Source organism: Gossypium hirsutum, chromosome A13 (assembly GCF_007990345.1).
Source record: "Gossypium hirsutum isolate 1008001.06 chromosome A13, Gossypium_hirsutum_v2.1, whole genome shotgun sequence".
NCBI lineage: Eukaryota > Viridiplantae > Streptophyta > Magnoliopsida > Malvales > Malvaceae > Gossypium > Gossypium hirsutum.
In genome coordinates, this window is record NC_053436.1 from 105,668,039 (window position 1) to 105,686,413 (window position 18,375).

At 33.0% G+C, this 18,375-nt stretch overlaps 3 protein-coding genes across 3 annotated transcripts; 1 reads left to right on the forward strand and 2 right to left on the reverse strand.

The window, feature by feature from the left end:
* Nucleotides 1-947: 947 nt before the first annotated feature.
* On the reverse strand, nt 948-1,657 carry LOC107893471 (probable steroid-binding protein 3). Its single transcript, XM_016818474.2, has one exon. It carries the CDS (start codon nt 1,495-1,497, stop codon nt 1,195-1,197), a length of 303 nt encoding a protein of 100 aa, XP_016673963.1. The 5' UTR covers nt 1,498-1,657; the 3' UTR covers nt 948-1,194.
* Nucleotides 1,658-9,061: 7,404 nt separating this feature from the next.
* On the forward strand, nt 9,062-12,044 carry LOC107893469 (ubiquitin C-terminal hydrolase 22). The gene is made up of 3 exons (XM_016818472.2): nt 9,062-10,130; nt 10,304-10,422; nt 10,832-12,044. Exons 1-3 carry the CDS (start codon nt 9,397-9,399, stop codon nt 11,548-11,550), a joined length of 1,572 nt encoding a protein of 523 aa, XP_016673961.2. The 5' UTR covers nt 9,062-9,396; the 3' UTR covers nt 11,551-12,044.
* Nucleotides 12,045-12,142: 98 nt separating this feature from the next.
* LOC107893468 (transmembrane 9 superfamily member 8) lies at nt 12,143-15,633 on the reverse strand. Its single transcript, XM_016818471.2, has 7 exons — nt 15,322-15,633; nt 14,567-14,731; nt 14,371-14,480; nt 14,163-14,271; nt 13,951-14,063; nt 13,690-13,840; nt 12,143-13,460 (listed from the first exon to the last, which is right to left on the reverse strand). The coding sequence occupies exons 1-7, from the start codon at nt 15,448-15,450 to the stop codon at nt 12,303-12,305; spliced, it is 1,935 nt and encodes a 644-aa protein (XP_016673960.2). The 5' UTR covers nt 15,451-15,633; the 3' UTR covers nt 12,143-12,302.
* Between the last annotated feature and the right edge of the window lie 2,742 nt (nt 15,634-18,375).

Consider the following 18,375-nt stretch of genomic DNA (forward strand, 5'->3'; position numbering starts at 1 on the left):
TAATGACAAGTAAAATTAATTTCTCGATATTTGTTATACATCCTTCATGTGTCCCTCGCGTGTCATCATCAGACAAGTTACAAACTAACATGCCCATATCAGATGAACCTCCAATCAAGTGAATCTTAAACCACAATAGATGAACGAAATACACATAAGAATTTAGACTTATTAATTACCCAATTATTATAAAAAGTCATATCCTAAAATGTCACATCAACACCGAACAAATTGTAACTCCAATATCACTGAGCTCAAAATTCGTGGGCATCTTTATCTCTCATGTATAAGCTCACCATAACATTTGAGAGAAAACCAGGACACAGAAATCAGCTTTCCTTCCTCCTCGTTCTCCCCCTACCCACACCCATTTTTTAAGATCATTTTATCACCATCCAATGGTTCTCCACCCAATCGAGGGTGAACCAGAACCACCACCACAGCATTCTTCTCCTCCTCCTTGTTAATCTCACAGGTTAACAACGTTAAACTATCAAAACTGTGATAAATAAAATAAGATAACAAATATTGAGACACGAATAAAATAATAACCTATCCAAAGTGCCATCCATCAAGATACAACAAGTCCAATCATTCCTTGGATATCTCCTTAGGGCAGTTTGTCCAAACAAAAAGATCAACCTTCCATGGTGCGTGTGATGCTAAGTGGACAACCCCATCTATGAACACAATTAAGGATAATTTCGGTGCTCCAATTTGCCCAAAACAGGGGAGGTTGGTTTTGCAGCCCTAGGCAAAGGAGACATGAAACTCAGCAGCAGTGGCTGAAGCCAATCTTTTGTGGCTTGGATCTAACATTATCACGAATCAAAGATGACAAAAATCTGGTAATCATGCTTTTATAAAGACTCTTCATGGAGATAATGATGCTTTAGTTCACTAAACCAAGCTTAAGCTTCACCATTATGGAGTAAACAAAAAGAAAATCACACAATTAAAATGAATTTCTCCATTGATGATGAAACTTCTCTAACATAAACAACAACGAGATACCAACACAACGCAAGCCCATAAGTATCTCAATTTATTAATTTTCACCCATTTATTTAACCTAGAAATTGCTCTGAGCTAAGCAAAACACCAAACACAATTGATAGATAAGTAATAACCAGAGTCTAAAGACACTTAAAAACGAAACAAATTACACCCAACATAGAGGAAAGGTGCAAATTTTCAGGAGACAACGCGGCCGACAACAGGGTACTTAGCTTCAAATTTCTTGACCCAATCGTTAAGGACATCCATCTCCTTTTCAGAGAGGCCGTCAATGTTGGGACAGACATCTTCTTCGTTCTTGCTCATCTTTGCAAGAGCTCTGCTGGCATCTTTGCCGGCGAACATGGAGTAGGCACCACCAGGACCGTAGAAGGATTTGCCGGCGGTGACATCGTAGATGCGACCATTGATTGCAACGTAGATGGGCTTGGATGGGTCGGAGCCGTTGAATTGGATAAGTTGCTGAGGTGTAAGATCCATGGACAAATAGATGGAACTGAAACCAGGCACCAAGAGGAAAGGGGGAGAACAGAACAGTGTTTTAAGTTCAACAACCACTAGTTTTGGCTTTGATTTGGTAATTGAATAAACTCGAGTTGAGTAGAGCTGGGGCACGTTTCTTTCTTTCTTTTTACCTTTTTTTTTTTGGGTGAGGCCCCATTAGTTTCCAGATATGACCTCAAGAATTGGGGTTTTTTACATTAATTAATAAGTTAATTACAAAAATAGATTATGTTCCAAATTATTTACCAGAATCAACTGTTCTTTCTAATGCAATTATATAGTAGGTGATACTACCTCAAAAACTACAATTTTAATTAATCAATGATTACAACTAAAAAAGAAAATAATTTTTTAAATGGTGTCGTCATTTTATACCACAACACTGAATTTTTTTTGAAAAATATGAGTAAATTTTTAAAAATATGAAAAATATTAGTGTCCTGACACCAATTAAATTAAAAAAATAAAATTGGTTGCAATGTAATGAGGGACCGATCGATTACATTAACAACACAATTAGGCAACATCAGTTTTGACATTCCTACCGCCGATGTGACCAATCGGTCATAACAGCCCCTTTGCAGTACACTTTATATATATTTTTAATTCCCCTCCCCAAACCAATATTTAAAGATTGGTTCCTTCCCCTCCTCCCATACAAATTTTGGTGTTGAGCAATGGTAAAAAAAAAAAAAAAGGAGTTTTGGGTATCTTGTGAAATTGGTAAGGGTAAATTTTTTTAATAATTTATATATTTTATTTTTAATGTTTAGATTTAGGATTTGTTATATATTTTTTATAATTTATTTGTTGAAATTTTGGGCAGCTTGTGAAACTAATGTCTAATGTGTATGTTGAAAGTTTTTGACTTTTATTTTTAAAATTTATGTTTAGGGTTATATTTTAATTAATTATGTATACATTTTATTTATAGTGTTTTCGTTTTGGAAGTCAGCTTTTGAAACATAGAGGTAACTGTGTGCGATTGAAGTTTTCTTTTTTTTTTTTCTTTTTTTTTTGTAATTTATATTTGATTAGATTAGTTAGGTTTATATATATACATATATATATTAAAAAGATGTTTATGTTTTAATATTTATTTGTGTAGAATAGAAATTTCCAATTTCAAACATTTAATTTATTTTTGTATTTTTTTATTTAGTTGGTGATTAATATTATTATGTGAATATTTCATTTAAAAGATACGAAAAAATTATTTACAAAAATGGATTGAGATAAAAAGTATTTAATTATAAAAATAGGTTGAGTTAAGAATTATTTACGAGAATGTTGTTATTATCCATAGTTATTTAACCGTCTTAAAATTACAAAAAAAAATATTTACAAAAATGTGGTTAGAAAAAATTTATTTACCGGAATATTTGGAAATATTATATTATTTTAATATGATATATTTATTCAATTTTGTTTGTACAACTATATCGAAATGCCTTCATTGATAAGAGCACCCAATCATACTACTTTGATGATTGATGTGTTGGTAGAATACATAATTGCTACTTGTTATTTATTTAAATAGGAATGTTGTGTATTTAAATTGAAAAAACATAATTGCTATTCACGATTAATTTATAAAAGTGCATGTCATTAATATTTTATTTGGCATTTTTAAGTTATGGTGTAATTGGTTATGAATAGAGTGATTACCGTGTCTTGAGAGTGCATGTCCACACTTTGACCTACGAGTCGGACGATTGTATTTTTCCATATTTAAGTGATGCCGGATTTGGAACGACAATATTGATTAAGACATTTGAGCTTAGTTCTAACTTGATATCAACCTTCATTGAAAGGTGACGCTCGGAGACCCGTACATTTCAATTGTCGTGTGAGGAGTACACCATCATTTTAAAAGATGTTGCATTGCAAATTGGGCTCCCACTTGACGAGCTACAATAACGGGTTCAAGTAAAGTGACTAGTGTTGTGTCTCATTGCTATCAATTACTTGGATGATCACTAGCTAAAGGTGCTACTAAATTTAGCAATTTAAAGTTTTGTTCACTCAAACATATTTTCAAAACTTTACTAAATGATGCCTCTGAGTCGGAGAAGATGTGCGCTGCTCAGGCATTTATATTGGAGTTAATAGGGGGTGCTCATACCGAACTCAACTAATAATAGAGTTCATTTAATGTACTTGCCTTTATTAGTAGATTTTCAAGTTTTTGGTTCATACAGTCGACAATCAATATCAATATAGGAATCGTGGGCATGCATTTCACCATTGGCATGATGTAGTTACAGATTAATTTCACATCAAGTTTCCCATGATCTTACATCATCTTTACAACAGTGCATGTATGAGGCCTTACATATTTTTGAATCTCCCATAGTTGTGGCCTTTGAATCAATGCAGCTTGTACCTGCCAGTTGCAACCTTTTGTAGACCTCCAACACTTCCCGATTTATAATGTTAGTTTAGGTTGACCTATAGCCAACTCATCTAATTCAAAATCTGACGTCAACCTGTGGGAAGATACTATATTCAGGTATTCTAGGAAGTTAGATGCATGAACAACATTGGGATCTACACTCAGCATACGAGTGGAAAGGCTTCTACATTATCATCATCATAGCTCGCGCCTTCGTTATCAATAACATCAAAACCTTATCAAGATTAGGGTCACTAAATTCTTCCCCTTAGTGACCGGAATCATCATCATTATCGGGTCTTTCTTTACTATCTTTATCAATACCAATCACCAATTGATGTATCTGTAAATAGGGATCCAAATTAGGGTTATTATACAAAATAGAAGCATCGTGTGAATTTTTGCTCGATGTTAATGTCGCTCCATAATCGTACTGTTTTACCCAACCAACATTCAGATTAAAGTCAAACTTGTGTATAGAAGATCGCCTATCCACAAACACTTTTGGAACCTTTATATATGGGTTGTGAACTATATATTGTTTATTTAATGGAGTGACATTTTGTACCAGTTCAACATCCGTTAGCTCAACAAACAATTCATCTGGTTCAACGTTATCAAGCGAGTAATACAGTGCGATCATAGTCTCCACATCATCATCCTCTATAAATTGCATCTCCCTATATTTGCACAGGTTTGACAAAACTGAGAATTTGTAGAATAGTCTGGACATCCTCCATTTACAACGTCAAGGGGTTTTCGCACCAATCTTTTGTTTGATTACACTCTGTTAAACTTCGTTCCTATTTGATGGTGCGATTCAAATACACAACCAACTTCCATATGACAAATTACCCCATTGAAATGGACATATATGAAGAATTGGTTATTCATCTTTTATACTAAATCTGTAAAATAAATTAAAAACAATATATATTAGTTGTTATTAAAACAATTTATACCATATTAAAGCATTAAAAAGACTATGTATAAAAAAAAAATTTGCAAGTCATACTAGAAATTATTAACACTATATATTCACATAATTATACATAATAGTAAAATAAAATGAAATGATATAAAAAATAAGGGTAATCTACAAAAACAGTCACTTTTGTTTGTTTCAGATTATATTTTAGTCACTTATGTTTGAAATGTTACGTTTTAGTTACTTATGTTATTATTTTGTTACGAAGTGATCACTCTGCCGTTAAGTTCCGTTATCTCTCTAACGGTAATCCTACCTTGCAGTCCAACTAGATTTTAAATGTTAACTTGGATTTCTAAATGGGATAAAAATAGATTTTTAATTAAAAAATTTAATTAATTAAAATTTTTAAACCTAAACCTTAACTAAAAAAAATGTTTATCTCCTCTTTTTAATTTTTCTTCCACCTCTTCTTTTTTTCAATGGATTTTTTTTTCTCATTTGACTGGAAAAACTATTATTAAGATCAAAATAGTTGAAATCAAATTGACTGCTTCATAAAGATGGATTCAATGGAGGGTTCAGGTATGTCTTCTTTGCATTCCTCTATCTCTTTTATTCAATACTGAAAAATAAAAGATTAGATTTTTTTATTGTTTAATGAAAACCCTAAATTAAAATTATTGATATTTTCTTCTACCTTTATTTTGCGTCAATAGACATATCATAAAATACAACCAGAAACATGTTTTCATGAACATGTTCTATTCAAGCTAATTTGTAAATTTTCAGAAAAGGGTTGTTACTTTCACTGTTATTGTTCCTAATTATTATATTTTCTAGTTCTTTCACAGTTCATGAATAATTGGCTGCTGAATTAAATTTTTTCTAATCTGAATCAATTTGTATGTTCACAATCCCTTTGTGGGTATTCCAGATTATTCTTTCTTATTGCTGATTTCAACTATTTTGATCTTAATAATAATTTTTCCAGTCAAATAAAAAAAAACCCATTGATAAAAAATAAGAGACAGAAGGAAAATTAAAAAGAGGAGATGAATAATTTTTTTAGTTAAGGTTTAGGTTTGAAAATTTTAATTAATTAAATTTTTTTAATTAAAAATCTATTTTCATCCCATTTAGAAATCCAAGTTGGCACCTAAAATCTAGTTGGACTGCCACCTAAGATTACCGTTAGAGAGATAACGGAATTTAACGGTAGAGTGATCACTTTGTAACAAAATAATAACATAAGTGACTAAAACGTAACATTTTAAACATAAGTGACTAAAATGTAACCTGAGGCAAACAAAAGTGACTATTTTTGTAGATTACCCAAAAAATAATTGTAAACTAACTTATCAACTCAAACTTAATTTTTGAAATGAAAAACAATTATTCGACTTTGGAACTCTTTAAAACTTAAGATTTCTTTCATTTAACTATAACAATTCAATTTTCTTCTCTCCATTTGTTTCTAAAATAAATAAAAAAATAACAAAAAAAAATTGGTTTTTTTTTTCCAAAAAAGAGGGATTTAAATTCTATTTGGTGTCGCCTTATTAGTTAATGACACTGCTTAAATTATCTTTGCCTATTACCTAAGGAGATGCATAGGTGGCAGAAAGTGGTATTGTCACCCTATATGGCGGCATCGGTATTTTGATACAAACATATATAGCCAGGTAAATTGAAAAATGGGGAAATTAGAAATTTCAATATTGTCGTATAAGGTGACGACACTACTTAAAAAAAATATCAACTGCAATCATTGATTAATCCTAGTTGTACTTTTTGAGTGGTGTTGCCTTACAACATGGCAACACCGAAAAATACTATACAAAACAAGTCATTTTCGTAAACAATTTAGAAGGCACCCTATTTTCATACTCAATTTCTTGTTGTATTATTAATGTAAAAAAACCTCAAAAAATTGCATTTTAGAAATATTTAATAGATTAAAATACACTTTAAATCCTTGTATATTTCTTGCATTTGAAATTTAGATATTTTTACTTTTTATTTTGAGAAATTTAATCATTTAACTTTTTAGATTAAAAATTACAAGTCTAATTGTTAATATCGTTAAATTTATTCTATTAACAAAATTCAGTGTTTGTGTTGTCCATACTTTTGGAATTTAGCATTCCTACCTTTTATTTCAAAAAATGTAGTCACTCTGCTTTTCAAATTTAAAAATGTAAGTCTATTAATTTATATTGTTAAAATTCTTTTATTAAAGTCAAGTTCATTACAACATCATTTTTTTTATTGTTACATGACTATCAAGTGAGTATGTTTTTAATTTCAAAATGTCACTCCTGTGAAATTAATAAAATTTTTTTTATGGGATTAATAATTGAACCTAAATTTTAAAATTTAAAAAGTATAAAAGACTAATTCCCTAAAAACTTTCTAGGTTTCATAGTTATGTTGGTTCTCAAATAAATTTAGAGACAAATCATGTAGAACTATAACTAGCATAGGGAGTAAACAATCAAACAAAAGTTGAAATAATCTAGAAACAGTGGATGAGGAGTCGAACAAAATTCAAACTATTGGAGAGAATCTAACAAATCACACACAACAGCGAACGAATGAACAAGCATAAGTCCAACTAATCTGAAAATAGATTAGACAAAAATAAAACCAATCCGTAAAGAATTAGACAAAAAACACAAAACACACCCACATCTTAACAAAGAGACCAACACATCGCAATTGCGGCAGGTAAAAATTGAACTTGAGCCTTCAAAGTATGAGGTCTCAACTTTAACCAACATTTTCAAATCTTCATTGGCAATCAAGTCGAATTTTTAAATAGAAAAACTATTTCATTCCACCAAATTATAACTCTTAAATACATTAAGTTATGTCATGTTGTTTTCAAAATTTGATGCGCCAATATATTATCATATGTGTAATGCCATGCCAGTTTGTTATTTTCTCATATTACTCGCTAAAATTTCAATAAATGGATTGACAACTGTCATTTGCATCAAATTCGAAATTTAAAATTTTGAAAAGTATAGAGAATTAGGGCTAGTTTACCATTGAGATTGAAAAGTGTTGTGAAAAAATGGTTTTAAAAAGTTTGATATTGTTTACCATTGATATCAAAAAGTATTCGTGAGAAAATAAAATGTCAACTTTAAATATGATATTGTAAAATACAAAATTTAGTGGGGGATAAAAATGTAACTTCACTGAGAAATATTTTTCCAAAAAGCCAAAAGCTACAAATTTTGGTTTTAAGAAGTTGCTTGCCAATATTTTTTGTCCAATATTTTTTTTTGTTTGAAATCAATGTTGAGGTTAAAAATTGCATTTCAACCTCGATGGTAAACAAAAGTTTAGAATTATCTAATTATAGGATATGTATCAAGCCTACAATTATACATAATACAAGATTAATAATCGAATTAAATCAAATAGATTTAACTATTGGGATAATACAAAAACTCATAAAATAACAGAATTTAACCTTATTTGCTGTATGAACAAATTTGAAATTTTGCTTAAAGGAAATGGAATCTTTTTATTAGTACTTAATTTTCTCATAATTCTCAATTGCTACAAAGCTTACATAATATATATTTTTTGGTAATAAGATATAAATCGCATCAATTATAAACTAACAGTAGGATCAGAGTTGGATAACCAAAACATTTGTCAAATCGTATCTGATCATCAATAGATGGGGGAGCCACATGAAAAATTCTCGCACCAATAAGAAAATTTTCATCAGATCAACTAAAGTATTAGCAGCATAATTCACTTCTCTAGGCACTTACTTTATGAATACTCTCCACTTACAACTGCATAGTTCATGAGTACGCAACATCAATTCTCTATTTGAATATCTTTTATAATCTCTCCAAATACCTCTGATAGCTAAAACACAATTTACTCATTTATCCTTCCAAGTTAATTGCAGGCCATGATAAATAGCTCAAAACTCAGCTTGTAACACACTACATCTCTCAATATTTCTTCTTAATACCTACATTCATATAAGCTCTTTCTGATACAATACATAAAATTATTAATAACTTCTACTAAACTTTAAATAAAAAGATAACGTAATTCGAAACTCAATTTAGAACAACAATACCAACTTAGCTAAAATTCGCTTCAATGAACTGCAAAAGTCAATGTCTTAAAGTCGGTTCTGAGTCCTGACCAATGAAAACAAGAAAAATGTTTTATTTGCCATCAGTCGGTCAATAATAAATCCAAAGCAAAAAAAAAAAAAGGACCCTCCAAGCATTTTCTGCAATCTTCTACATCCCCTGTTTCAACTCTTAATTTCACCGAATCAACTCTGTAACCCCATTGATTTTTCTGCACCAACCTTGCCAAATCTCATATGTTATCCTTCTTTTAATCATTTAACTTCCATTGAATTTCCCAAAAATTATCTGATTTTTCGTTTGCTTATCCTTATATCATACATTGTTATTACCAGTTTAACAAAGTTTACCGCTTTATTGTGGTAGTATATCAGCTTCATAATCTCAATTCGAAGCTTTTTTTTTTCATCAATATCAACATGTGCTTAAGGAGCTCTTCGTACACAAGCCCCAACCCCTGCAAACACCTAGCAGATTACAAGCTCAGGCATGCTTTCAATGGCTATGATTCCCTCCAAAATTGCCTCAAAACCACCCCAATTGGAAGAACTAGAGTTGATAATCACAATACTAAAACACCCAGATGCAATTTCTGTAATGGGTATCAAGGCAGGCTTTATATTTGTTTGATGTGCTCATCGATATCATGTTCGACCCACATTCTTTTGCATACCCAATCCAAGTCCGGCCATGACGTAGCGATCGACATCGAAAGATCGGAGCTTTATTGCTGTTTGTGTTGTGATCAGGTATACGATCCTGATTTCGACAAGGTTGTCGTGTCTGAACAAATCAAGGGCTCCTGTCCTGGGAGATCGAACAAGAGGAGGAGATTAAATTCAGGGATGGAATTGGATTTGAAGAAGTCGAAACAGTTGATTGCAATGAGAGATGGGAGAGCTAAATCGTGTTATCCATTGGGATTAAGGGGATTAAACAATTTGGGTAATACTTGTTTTATGAACTCAGTGTTGCAGGCTTTGCTTCATGCTCCTCCTTTGAGGAATTATTTCTTGAGTGATCACCATAACCGTGATGAATGCAAGAGAAGATATGGTGAAAAGCTATGCTTGCTTTGTGATATTGGTGCTCTTGTTTCAGCTATGTTCTCGGGTGATCGATCCCCTTACAGTCCAGCTCAGTTTCTTTACAGGTGCCTAAGTAATTTGCAATGCTTTTAATGTAATGATGTGAATAGAACTAGGTCTGTTTTGGTTACTTTGTTTAAGCCTTAAATCGAGACAAATTTTTTCTGCTTGTATGTTGTACTCAATCTATTTGGTTTTCCATCTAAAGACTGATGGATTTGTGCTTGTTTTTTTGAAGTTGGTGGCAGCATTCATCGAATTTAGCTAGTTATGAGGAGCAGGATGCTCATGAATTCTTCATTTCAGTTTTAGATGGGATCCATGAGAAAGAAAGCAAAGTAAGAAACTCTAGCAAAGGTAACAAGGTGCTGTGATGATGTTTGCTTGCTTCAAATTAATGTCATATATGTACTATTAGGTTGTCGAGGTGGTAATTGTTCTCTATCGCATACGTTGTTGTGCGGTAGTCATAAATACACAATTATGCTAATAATGCATGCAGTTGAGGTTATCCGGTACCGATACTAGGGGCAGAGTAAGAAATTTGATTAGTTAACATGCATAACTTGTAGAGGTAAGAAATTTGATTCTACGACTCGGAGTAGGAGAATAGTTACATACATGTAGCCATAAGTAGGAACACATGTTCTCACTTTGGTCAGAAATTACTCGGAATATACTTGGGGTCATTTGGGCGTTTGTAGATATTCCTCTCTAACTGAAAATGCGGATTGTATTTTACTCATGATGTTATTCTTTTGCACAGATGATGGAGATTGCCAATGCATTGCTCATAGGGCATTCTCGGGGTTGTTGAGATCTGATGTCACTTGTACGACTTGTGGATTTACTTCCACAACTTACGATCCTTGTGTTGATATTTCACTCAACTTGGACACAGTTAACTCATCTGCAGCTGAGAAGACGGGTTTGTCTACTCTGTCAGGTTGCCTGAATTTGTTTACGAGAGCAGAGAGGTTAGGTTCTGACTCGAAACTCCATTGTCAGAATTGTCAAGAGCTACGGGACACATCGAAGCAACTGTCTATTAGTAGACTCCCATTGGTGCTTTGTTTACACATAAAGAGATTTGAACACTCTTTAATCCGAAAAACATCGAGGAAAATCGATCAATATTTGCAGTTCCCTTTCGCATTGGACATGACCCCATATTTGTCATCCTCGATTGTTAGAAGCAGGTTCGGGAATAGAATGTTTGCTTTCGAATGTGAAAACACCGATAGTTCAGCAGAATACGAGATATTTGCTGTGATTGCTCATTCGGGAATGCTGGAATCTGGGCATTATGTGACGTATCTGCATGTAAACAACCAGTGGTATAAATGCGATGATGCTTGGATATGTGAAGTTGATGAGGGGATAGTGAGAGCTTCACAGTGTTATATGTTGTTCTATGTTCAGAAACTGCTTTACTACAAAGCAAATAAGGATTTAAGTTGCAATGTGAGTGTAGAGTCCAGATGAAAGTTGGATAATGCTGGGTAATTTATAATCTTCGGACGAAGGTGAACCGAAGAGCCAGTGAGAATGAAGCAAACATTATTCTTTGTTGGGAGTATTCCCTTAGATTCGAGCTCGAGAAATTTCCGAAGTTTAAGCCATTGGACTTGTCCAAGTGAAATCAATTCTTTTTCATGTTGGGATTCCCAAAAGCTTTGAATTATTTTTGTTTAGATTTGATTGCTGTTAATTTCGGAAGGGCCACTCTGAAGATGAATAAAAAGCTGAAAATATTCATCAATAGTTCCTCAATGTATGTCCATTTTGTGAAGTGAGGTGTTAGATAGAGTTGTGTAAATAAGGTTGTTTCCACAGTGGAGATGGCTCTGTTGTGTTGCCATTATATAGAGATAACAAGCCAGTGCTTAATTTGGTTCTACCACGTTATCTACCACGTTATCAGAAGTATTTTGCATTTTCTGTAAATAAAGGAATAAAAAGACTAGGGTATTACGACAGTCAAGACATTCAACCTGAGCTTTTCACAGAAATATCAAATATAACAGAAAAGAAAATGATTGATGGTAGAATCACAAGAAGCCCCTCCCTCAACAAATATCAGAATTAAGTGTTTTTCTCAATCAGCTATAAAAATAACAACTCGGTTCAAAAATGAGAATTGAAGTATACATTTTAAAGCAATGAGTATATCTTAACCTAAGACATTGGTCCATGAATATGACAAAAGAACACAAAGCAGATCCCGGTTTTACACACTAATCAATCTTGACAGATGAGTAGATAAGTCTTGTGAACCAAAAGCACGCATAAAATCCGATGGTGCCCGTTAGCACAAAAAATGCATACGAAGCGATTAGCATGTACCCAAAGTATAGGAGCCCCGAAACCAGCTTAGTGATCTCAAGCTTTGTGAAGAAATAGAATGTAGTGTAGAGGAATAGGTACAAAGCCGAAGAGCCGGATGTGAGATATGATCTCCACCACCACAGATAATCTTCACTGCATAATTGGAAGTAGCAAAGCACAATGGTTATTTCAGCACAAGTGATAAGGAGGATAATGAATACCAAGAACAGGAAACCAAAGATGTAGTAGAACTGGTTCAGCCAGATTGAGGTGAGAATGAAGAACAGCTCGATGAAAACAGCTCCGAATGGAAGAATTCCTCCGATCAGAATAGAAAAAGTCGGGTTCATATACCAAGCTTGCTCTGGGATCTGCCTTGGGATTTTGTTCGTCTTCACAGGATCCTCAATTGCTGGCTTCTTGAACCCAACATAACCACCCACAAAAACAAGTGGAACTGAAATTCCGAACCACATGAGGACCAGAGCAAACATTGTCCCAAAAGGCACGGCCCCAGAAGACTTCTGGCCCCATATAATTGCATTTAAGACAAAGAAGATGGCAAAGACAATGCCTGGGAACATGCACGCAGTCCTAAAAGCTAATTTCTTCCATTCTGCTCCTTTAAACATTTTGTACAGACGGGCAGAAGCATAGCCAGCAAAAATGCCCATGAAGACCCAAAGTAAAAGCATAGCTGTCATCAGACCACCTCGGTTTGAAGGGGAAAGAAATCCAAAAACGGCAAAGATCATGGTAACAAGAACCATGCCCAAAAATTGAACACCGGTGCCAACATAGACACAGAGTAGATCAGAATTAGATGGAGGCCTGAAAACATCCCCATGGAGAAGCTTCCATCCTGTCTCTTCTTGGGCTTCTTCCTGAGTCTCAAGTTCGTTATACCTAGAAATGTCACGGTATAGTGTCCTTAGCATGATCATTGCTACCATTCCCGAAAGGAAGAGAACAATCATCAAAGAATTGACAATTGAGAACCAGTGTATTTGGTCATCATTCATTAAAAGATATGCATCCCACCTAGATGCCCACTTCACATCACTCTCCTGAAAGTCGCACAGAAAAATTTAAGAATACTAGCACCTCATAGATTTATATGTCAGAAACTTAATTCAAGAAAATGTTATACAATAGAGAATTTTTTCCAAGTAATAATATCAACAGAATCTACTTAAACACAATACAAGCTTTAAGGGTTCAGCTCAAGGTTGCCATTGGAAAATTTTAACATTGCAATTGTCAACCCTACAAATTATTTGAAGTTGAAGAACTCACCTGGTATTCAACATCATAGGTGAATATTATCTCCTTTTTTGCTTCAACTTCTTGAGGAGTGTTAGAATTAACAACTGTGCGTTTATTATGGGGGTCGCATGTTGTTAAACGACTTTTTTCATTCCATTTCCCCTCATATTCATGTTTAATACTGCATTGTTTTAGTATATAAAGAAAATGTATCAAACACAATACAACAATCTCGGTCACAGAAATCTAGAATTAAAATTATTAGAATATGCTAGACTCAAAGGAGCTAACCTGTATGGTTTAACCTCAAAACCCACAATTCTAGCAGAGTCAGTTTGCGGATCCCTATGATATTTGACAGTAAATGCTAAATGGTTGTGAATGAAATATTTTTCTTCCTTGCTCTGCACATAACCAGAAAACATAAGCAAACACAGATATAGTAGCTAATTACATCCACAAACAAAGGAAATTTTAATACTTGTAATAGATATTATGTTTACCCCACTATATTGCCCTTTGAGCCCAACATGGTAGCCAAGCTGATAAACAGTAGAAGAATCCTGATCTAATCTTCTAATGGGGACAACAAGGGGAAGGTTATCCAGTATCCTGTCAATTGAACCACAAATTAATTAGACAGAGATCCTAGGCAACAGCTATAAAAAGATTGAAAGATGAATTCCATGTCCGAATAAGCAAATGGCATACATATTGACTCGATATTCATCATCAATCTTCTCCTTAAATAGCTTTGCAGTTTTGGCATCAAGTGTAATGCGGCAAAGAACAGTACACATATGTGGCTCTCGCATTTTAAACTACATTAATTGGAGTCAATAAGAACAAGTTAATGGCCATAGAATAAACAACCAACACTAAATCATCAGAAATACTGATAACTGACCACATAAGGAGAGTTTTCAATTCGGTCACCACGAAGCACTTCCCCAAGATTCTCTGCACTGTCAACAATCTTTTCAGGTGGACAAAAAGGAAGCGAATAGTACGAGTAAGGAAGTTGAGTCTTTATAGATGTCAATTTGTTCACTTTCACCTTCAAAGGATCTCCCTGCAAACCCCCAACAAAAGAATCAAAACTAAAGAGGACCAAAATGATTCTTTAATGAACAGTCCCAACTATCACAGCATGTAGTGAGAACTTAGTTTTTAATCAAAGTCATTATCGATCAGGTACGCAATGTAACTAATCACCATAAAGATCAAGCACACTTTGGCGCTTCCACTAATACATTATGTAAATTGAATCTCGTTCCTTAAGCAATAATTGCAGAACATGATTAACATAAAGTACAATCGCAAATGCCATGGATAAATGCAAGACCGGAAGAAAATTTTAAAAACTAGCTAAAAGTGTGGACACTCAACGTTTTGAAATAAAAGAATCAAAACGGCAAACGAAAATCATAAAGTGAAATGAAGTTAATTGTTCTAATTTCTTGTTTAAAAAAAAAACCCAGCTGAATCTGAGACGGTTTTTCCACTTCCAACACGCATGCAAAAAAATTCATTAATTTTCCTTCTCGCAGAGATCATATACGTATCTTATTATTCTATAAAAAACAAACAGAGTTGAAAGTGAAGATACAAAATAAAAACCATATCAATAAATAAAGAAGAGAAGAGAAAGGGAAAGACGACCTTCTGGAAGTCCTCGGGGGCAACACCGGGGAGGTAGAAGCAGTGAGCGGCATGGATCAGGAAAAGGAAGAGAATCGGCCATATGATGGTGGCAGTTAATCGGTGCATAGATCTGGATCCAGATTCCATTTTGACGGGGTTGGAGAAGGAAACTCTCTCTTTGAGAAGGAAGAGGAGAGGGGAAATGAGATCTGATAAAAGAGAAGAGCTTATATGTTGTTGTTTTTTAATCTTTTTTAAAATCTGCCGTGGAATTTGATTTTTCTTATCTACCGTGTGGTGACTGGCGGTGGCCAGTCAATTCGTATTCGAGTGTCGGTCATGGTCATGGTCTTGTGGATTATTATTATGTCTTTTGGGATTGGACTGATCTATTTAGGCCCATTCTTTTTTTTTTGTTTTTTCTCTGAGATTTCATTTCCGGGTTTGTAAGCCGGTTTGGAAAACAACTCCCTCTAACATCTGATCATGGCCGGGTCGGATCAGATTCGAGTCGAGTCGAGTATAAGTATGATATTAAGATATTTTATATTTGTTTAAACTTAGTCCGATCTGAAATATAGGCCCAAAATTTTGCCCAAATCTAAACTCATTTTAGACTTACCCGTATTATTTTTAAAAAATTTTAAACAAATATTATATTATATTATTTTAATTTTTTATTGAATTTTTTTATATATTCATCTTAATATTATTTTAATATTTACATTAGAATAGTATTATATATTTAGTCTGAGTTTATTTTTTTAATGTGTTCTAAAATACATAATATATAAAAATAACAAAATATAAAGTATTATAAACTTAAAAATAGGTCGGGCCGGGCTCGGGCCTTGAATATTCAAGCCCAAGCTCTACTCATATTTTAAACGAGCCTAATTTTTTACCCAAGCCCATTTATCGGGTCTAATATTTTTATCTAAATCTTCCCAAATTTCAGGCGAACCTTCAAATCTAGACTAATAACTCGACCCATGAATAGGTCTACTCTTATTCTACTGATTCTATAAAGGTAAAAGTGACTAACAAATCCATCTAAGAAATTAATTAAATACTATGATTGTTCTAAGAAATTTTGTAACTGGGTAATATAATATGTAATGGGTAAATTACATCCAAGGTCACTCTAAAATAGGGTTTGTCTTATTTTGATAACTCTAATTTTTTCTCAATTTAGTCACTATAAATAAGATAATTGTGCAAATTAGTCACTGCCATCAAAATTTTCATTTTCCTTTAATGGATTGCCAACGTGACACATTAGTTCATTGAGTGACTAACATGTGTCATTTTTTGTTGACTTTTGACTAAAGTTTAAGGGAAAAAGTTTTGATCTAATTATAGGGAGGTTCCTAAACTTTAATCAAAAGTCAACAAAAAATATGTGTCAATCACTCAATGTGCTAATGTGTCACATCAACAATCTGTTAAAAGAAAATGAAAATTTTAATAGAGTGACTAATTCACACAATTATCTTATTTAGAGTGACTAAATTGACAAAAAAAGATTTTTGAAATGATCAAAATAGAACAAATCATATTTTAGAGTGACCATGAATATAGTAATTTACACTTATGTAATTCATATGTTACATAAAACACTAAAATATCTATTGGAACATTTTCAAATATTTATAATGTTCCAATAACTATAAATGAATGGGTGTAATTAATCAAAAGATTATATCGTTTGATTTTTTAAAAAAGAATTATAACTATTTATATAATTTTATTTGGATAGTTATAATTAAATGAATAATTATGTGTTTATTTTAAAGACATTATTATTCAGAAAGACACATATTGATGAAAGATGTCTCTATGAAGAGACATGAAAATTCCTATAAATAGGAATGAGATTTCATTTGGAAATCATACCATCAAATTCTAATATTCTTTCTTTCATTCCTTCGTTTTCTAATATTATTAGACTATTCTATAAAGTATTACTGCAGAAATCCTTTATAGAAATTGAGTTTCTTGTCATACAATTGATCAGTGTGTAGTGGGCTATTCTCGTCAGTGCAAAACGTAAATAGTCATTGGCTTCATTGTATCCTCGAGGTTAATTTGCTTGGAACTCATTTGCACACCGAAGATAGGTGAGGGCGAATATAACCTTAAAGATAGTGGCTTAATACACGACTTGGAGCCTTGTCCTATTTCTTCTTCTGTTAGAGTTCCGTTCGTGTGTTCGAGATTTTCTTCACTGAAGATTTGTACTAACAATTGTAGCAATTCTTGCTACTGGAGCATAGGTATCAAAGTAATCAATACATTGTTTTTGTGTAAAACCTTTGGCTACCAACCTTGCTTTAAACTTATCAATGGTTTCATCGACCTTCATTTTCTTTTTGAAGATTGCTTATGTTTTGGATATTCCAAGACCTGACGAGACTGAAAATGAATTTGTTGCTGCAACCCAAGAAAGACAAAAATGGGACAATGCTGATTACATGTGCATGGGCCACATATTGAATGGTTTATCTGATGGTTTGTTCGACACCTACCAAAACGAGGTCACCGCTAAAGAATTATGGGAAAAACTGGAGACAAGATTCATGACCGAGGATGTTACAAGTAAGAAATTTCTTGTCAGTCGTTTCAATATTATCAAATGGTTGATGGTCGTTCTGTTATGGAACAATTCCGTGATATTGAAAAGATGTTGAATCAATTCAAGCCATATGATATGAAAATGGATGAAATGATTGTTGTATCTTCCATAATAGACAAACTTCCTCTATCTTGGAAAGACTTTAAAAGAAGTCTAAAACATAAAAAAGAAGAAATATCTCTTGAAGCTTTGGCAAATCATCTTCGTATTGAAGAAGAATATCGAAAGCAAGATCAGAATCTAAATTCTGAAAATGCCAAAATGCATGTTACGGAGGAAGTACAGACTACTAAACTATTCAAGAGAAAGTTCAAACAAACTGATAAAGCACCTAAGTTCAAAAAGAAACAAAAGGACTCATGCTATCATTGTGGTAAGCCGGGACATTTCAAGAATGAATGTCAATTTTTAAAGAAAAAATCATCTTCTAAGGCTGA

Coding starts and splice junctions, on each gene's coding strand:
- LOC107893471 (XM_016818474.2), bottom strand. CDS start 1,497: ATGGATCTTACACCTCAGCAACTTATCCAATTCAACGGCTCCGACCCA.
- LOC107893469 (XM_016818472.2), top strand. CDS start 9,397: ATGTGCTTAAGGAGCTCTTCGTACACAAGCCCCAACCCCTGCAAACAC. Junction 10,131..10,303: donor CCAGCTCAGTTTCTTTACAG/GTGCCTAAGTAA, acceptor GTTTTTTTGAAG/TTGGTGGCAGCATTCATCGA. Junction 10,423..10,831: donor AGTAAGAAACTCTAGCAAAG/GTAACAAGGTGC, acceptor TCTTTTGCACAG/ATGATGGAGATTGCCAATGC.
- LOC107893468 (XM_016818471.2), bottom strand. CDS start 15,450: ATGGAATCTGGATCCAGATCTATGCACCGATTAACTGCCACCATCATA. Junction 14,732..15,321: donor CCCCCGAGGACTTCCAGAAG/GTCGTCTTTCCC, acceptor GGGGGTTTGCAG/GGAGATCCTTTGAAGGTGAA. Junction 14,064..14,162: donor TCAAAGGGCAATATAGTGGG/GTAAACATAATA, acceptor GGTTATGTGCAG/AGCAAGGAAGAAAAATATTT.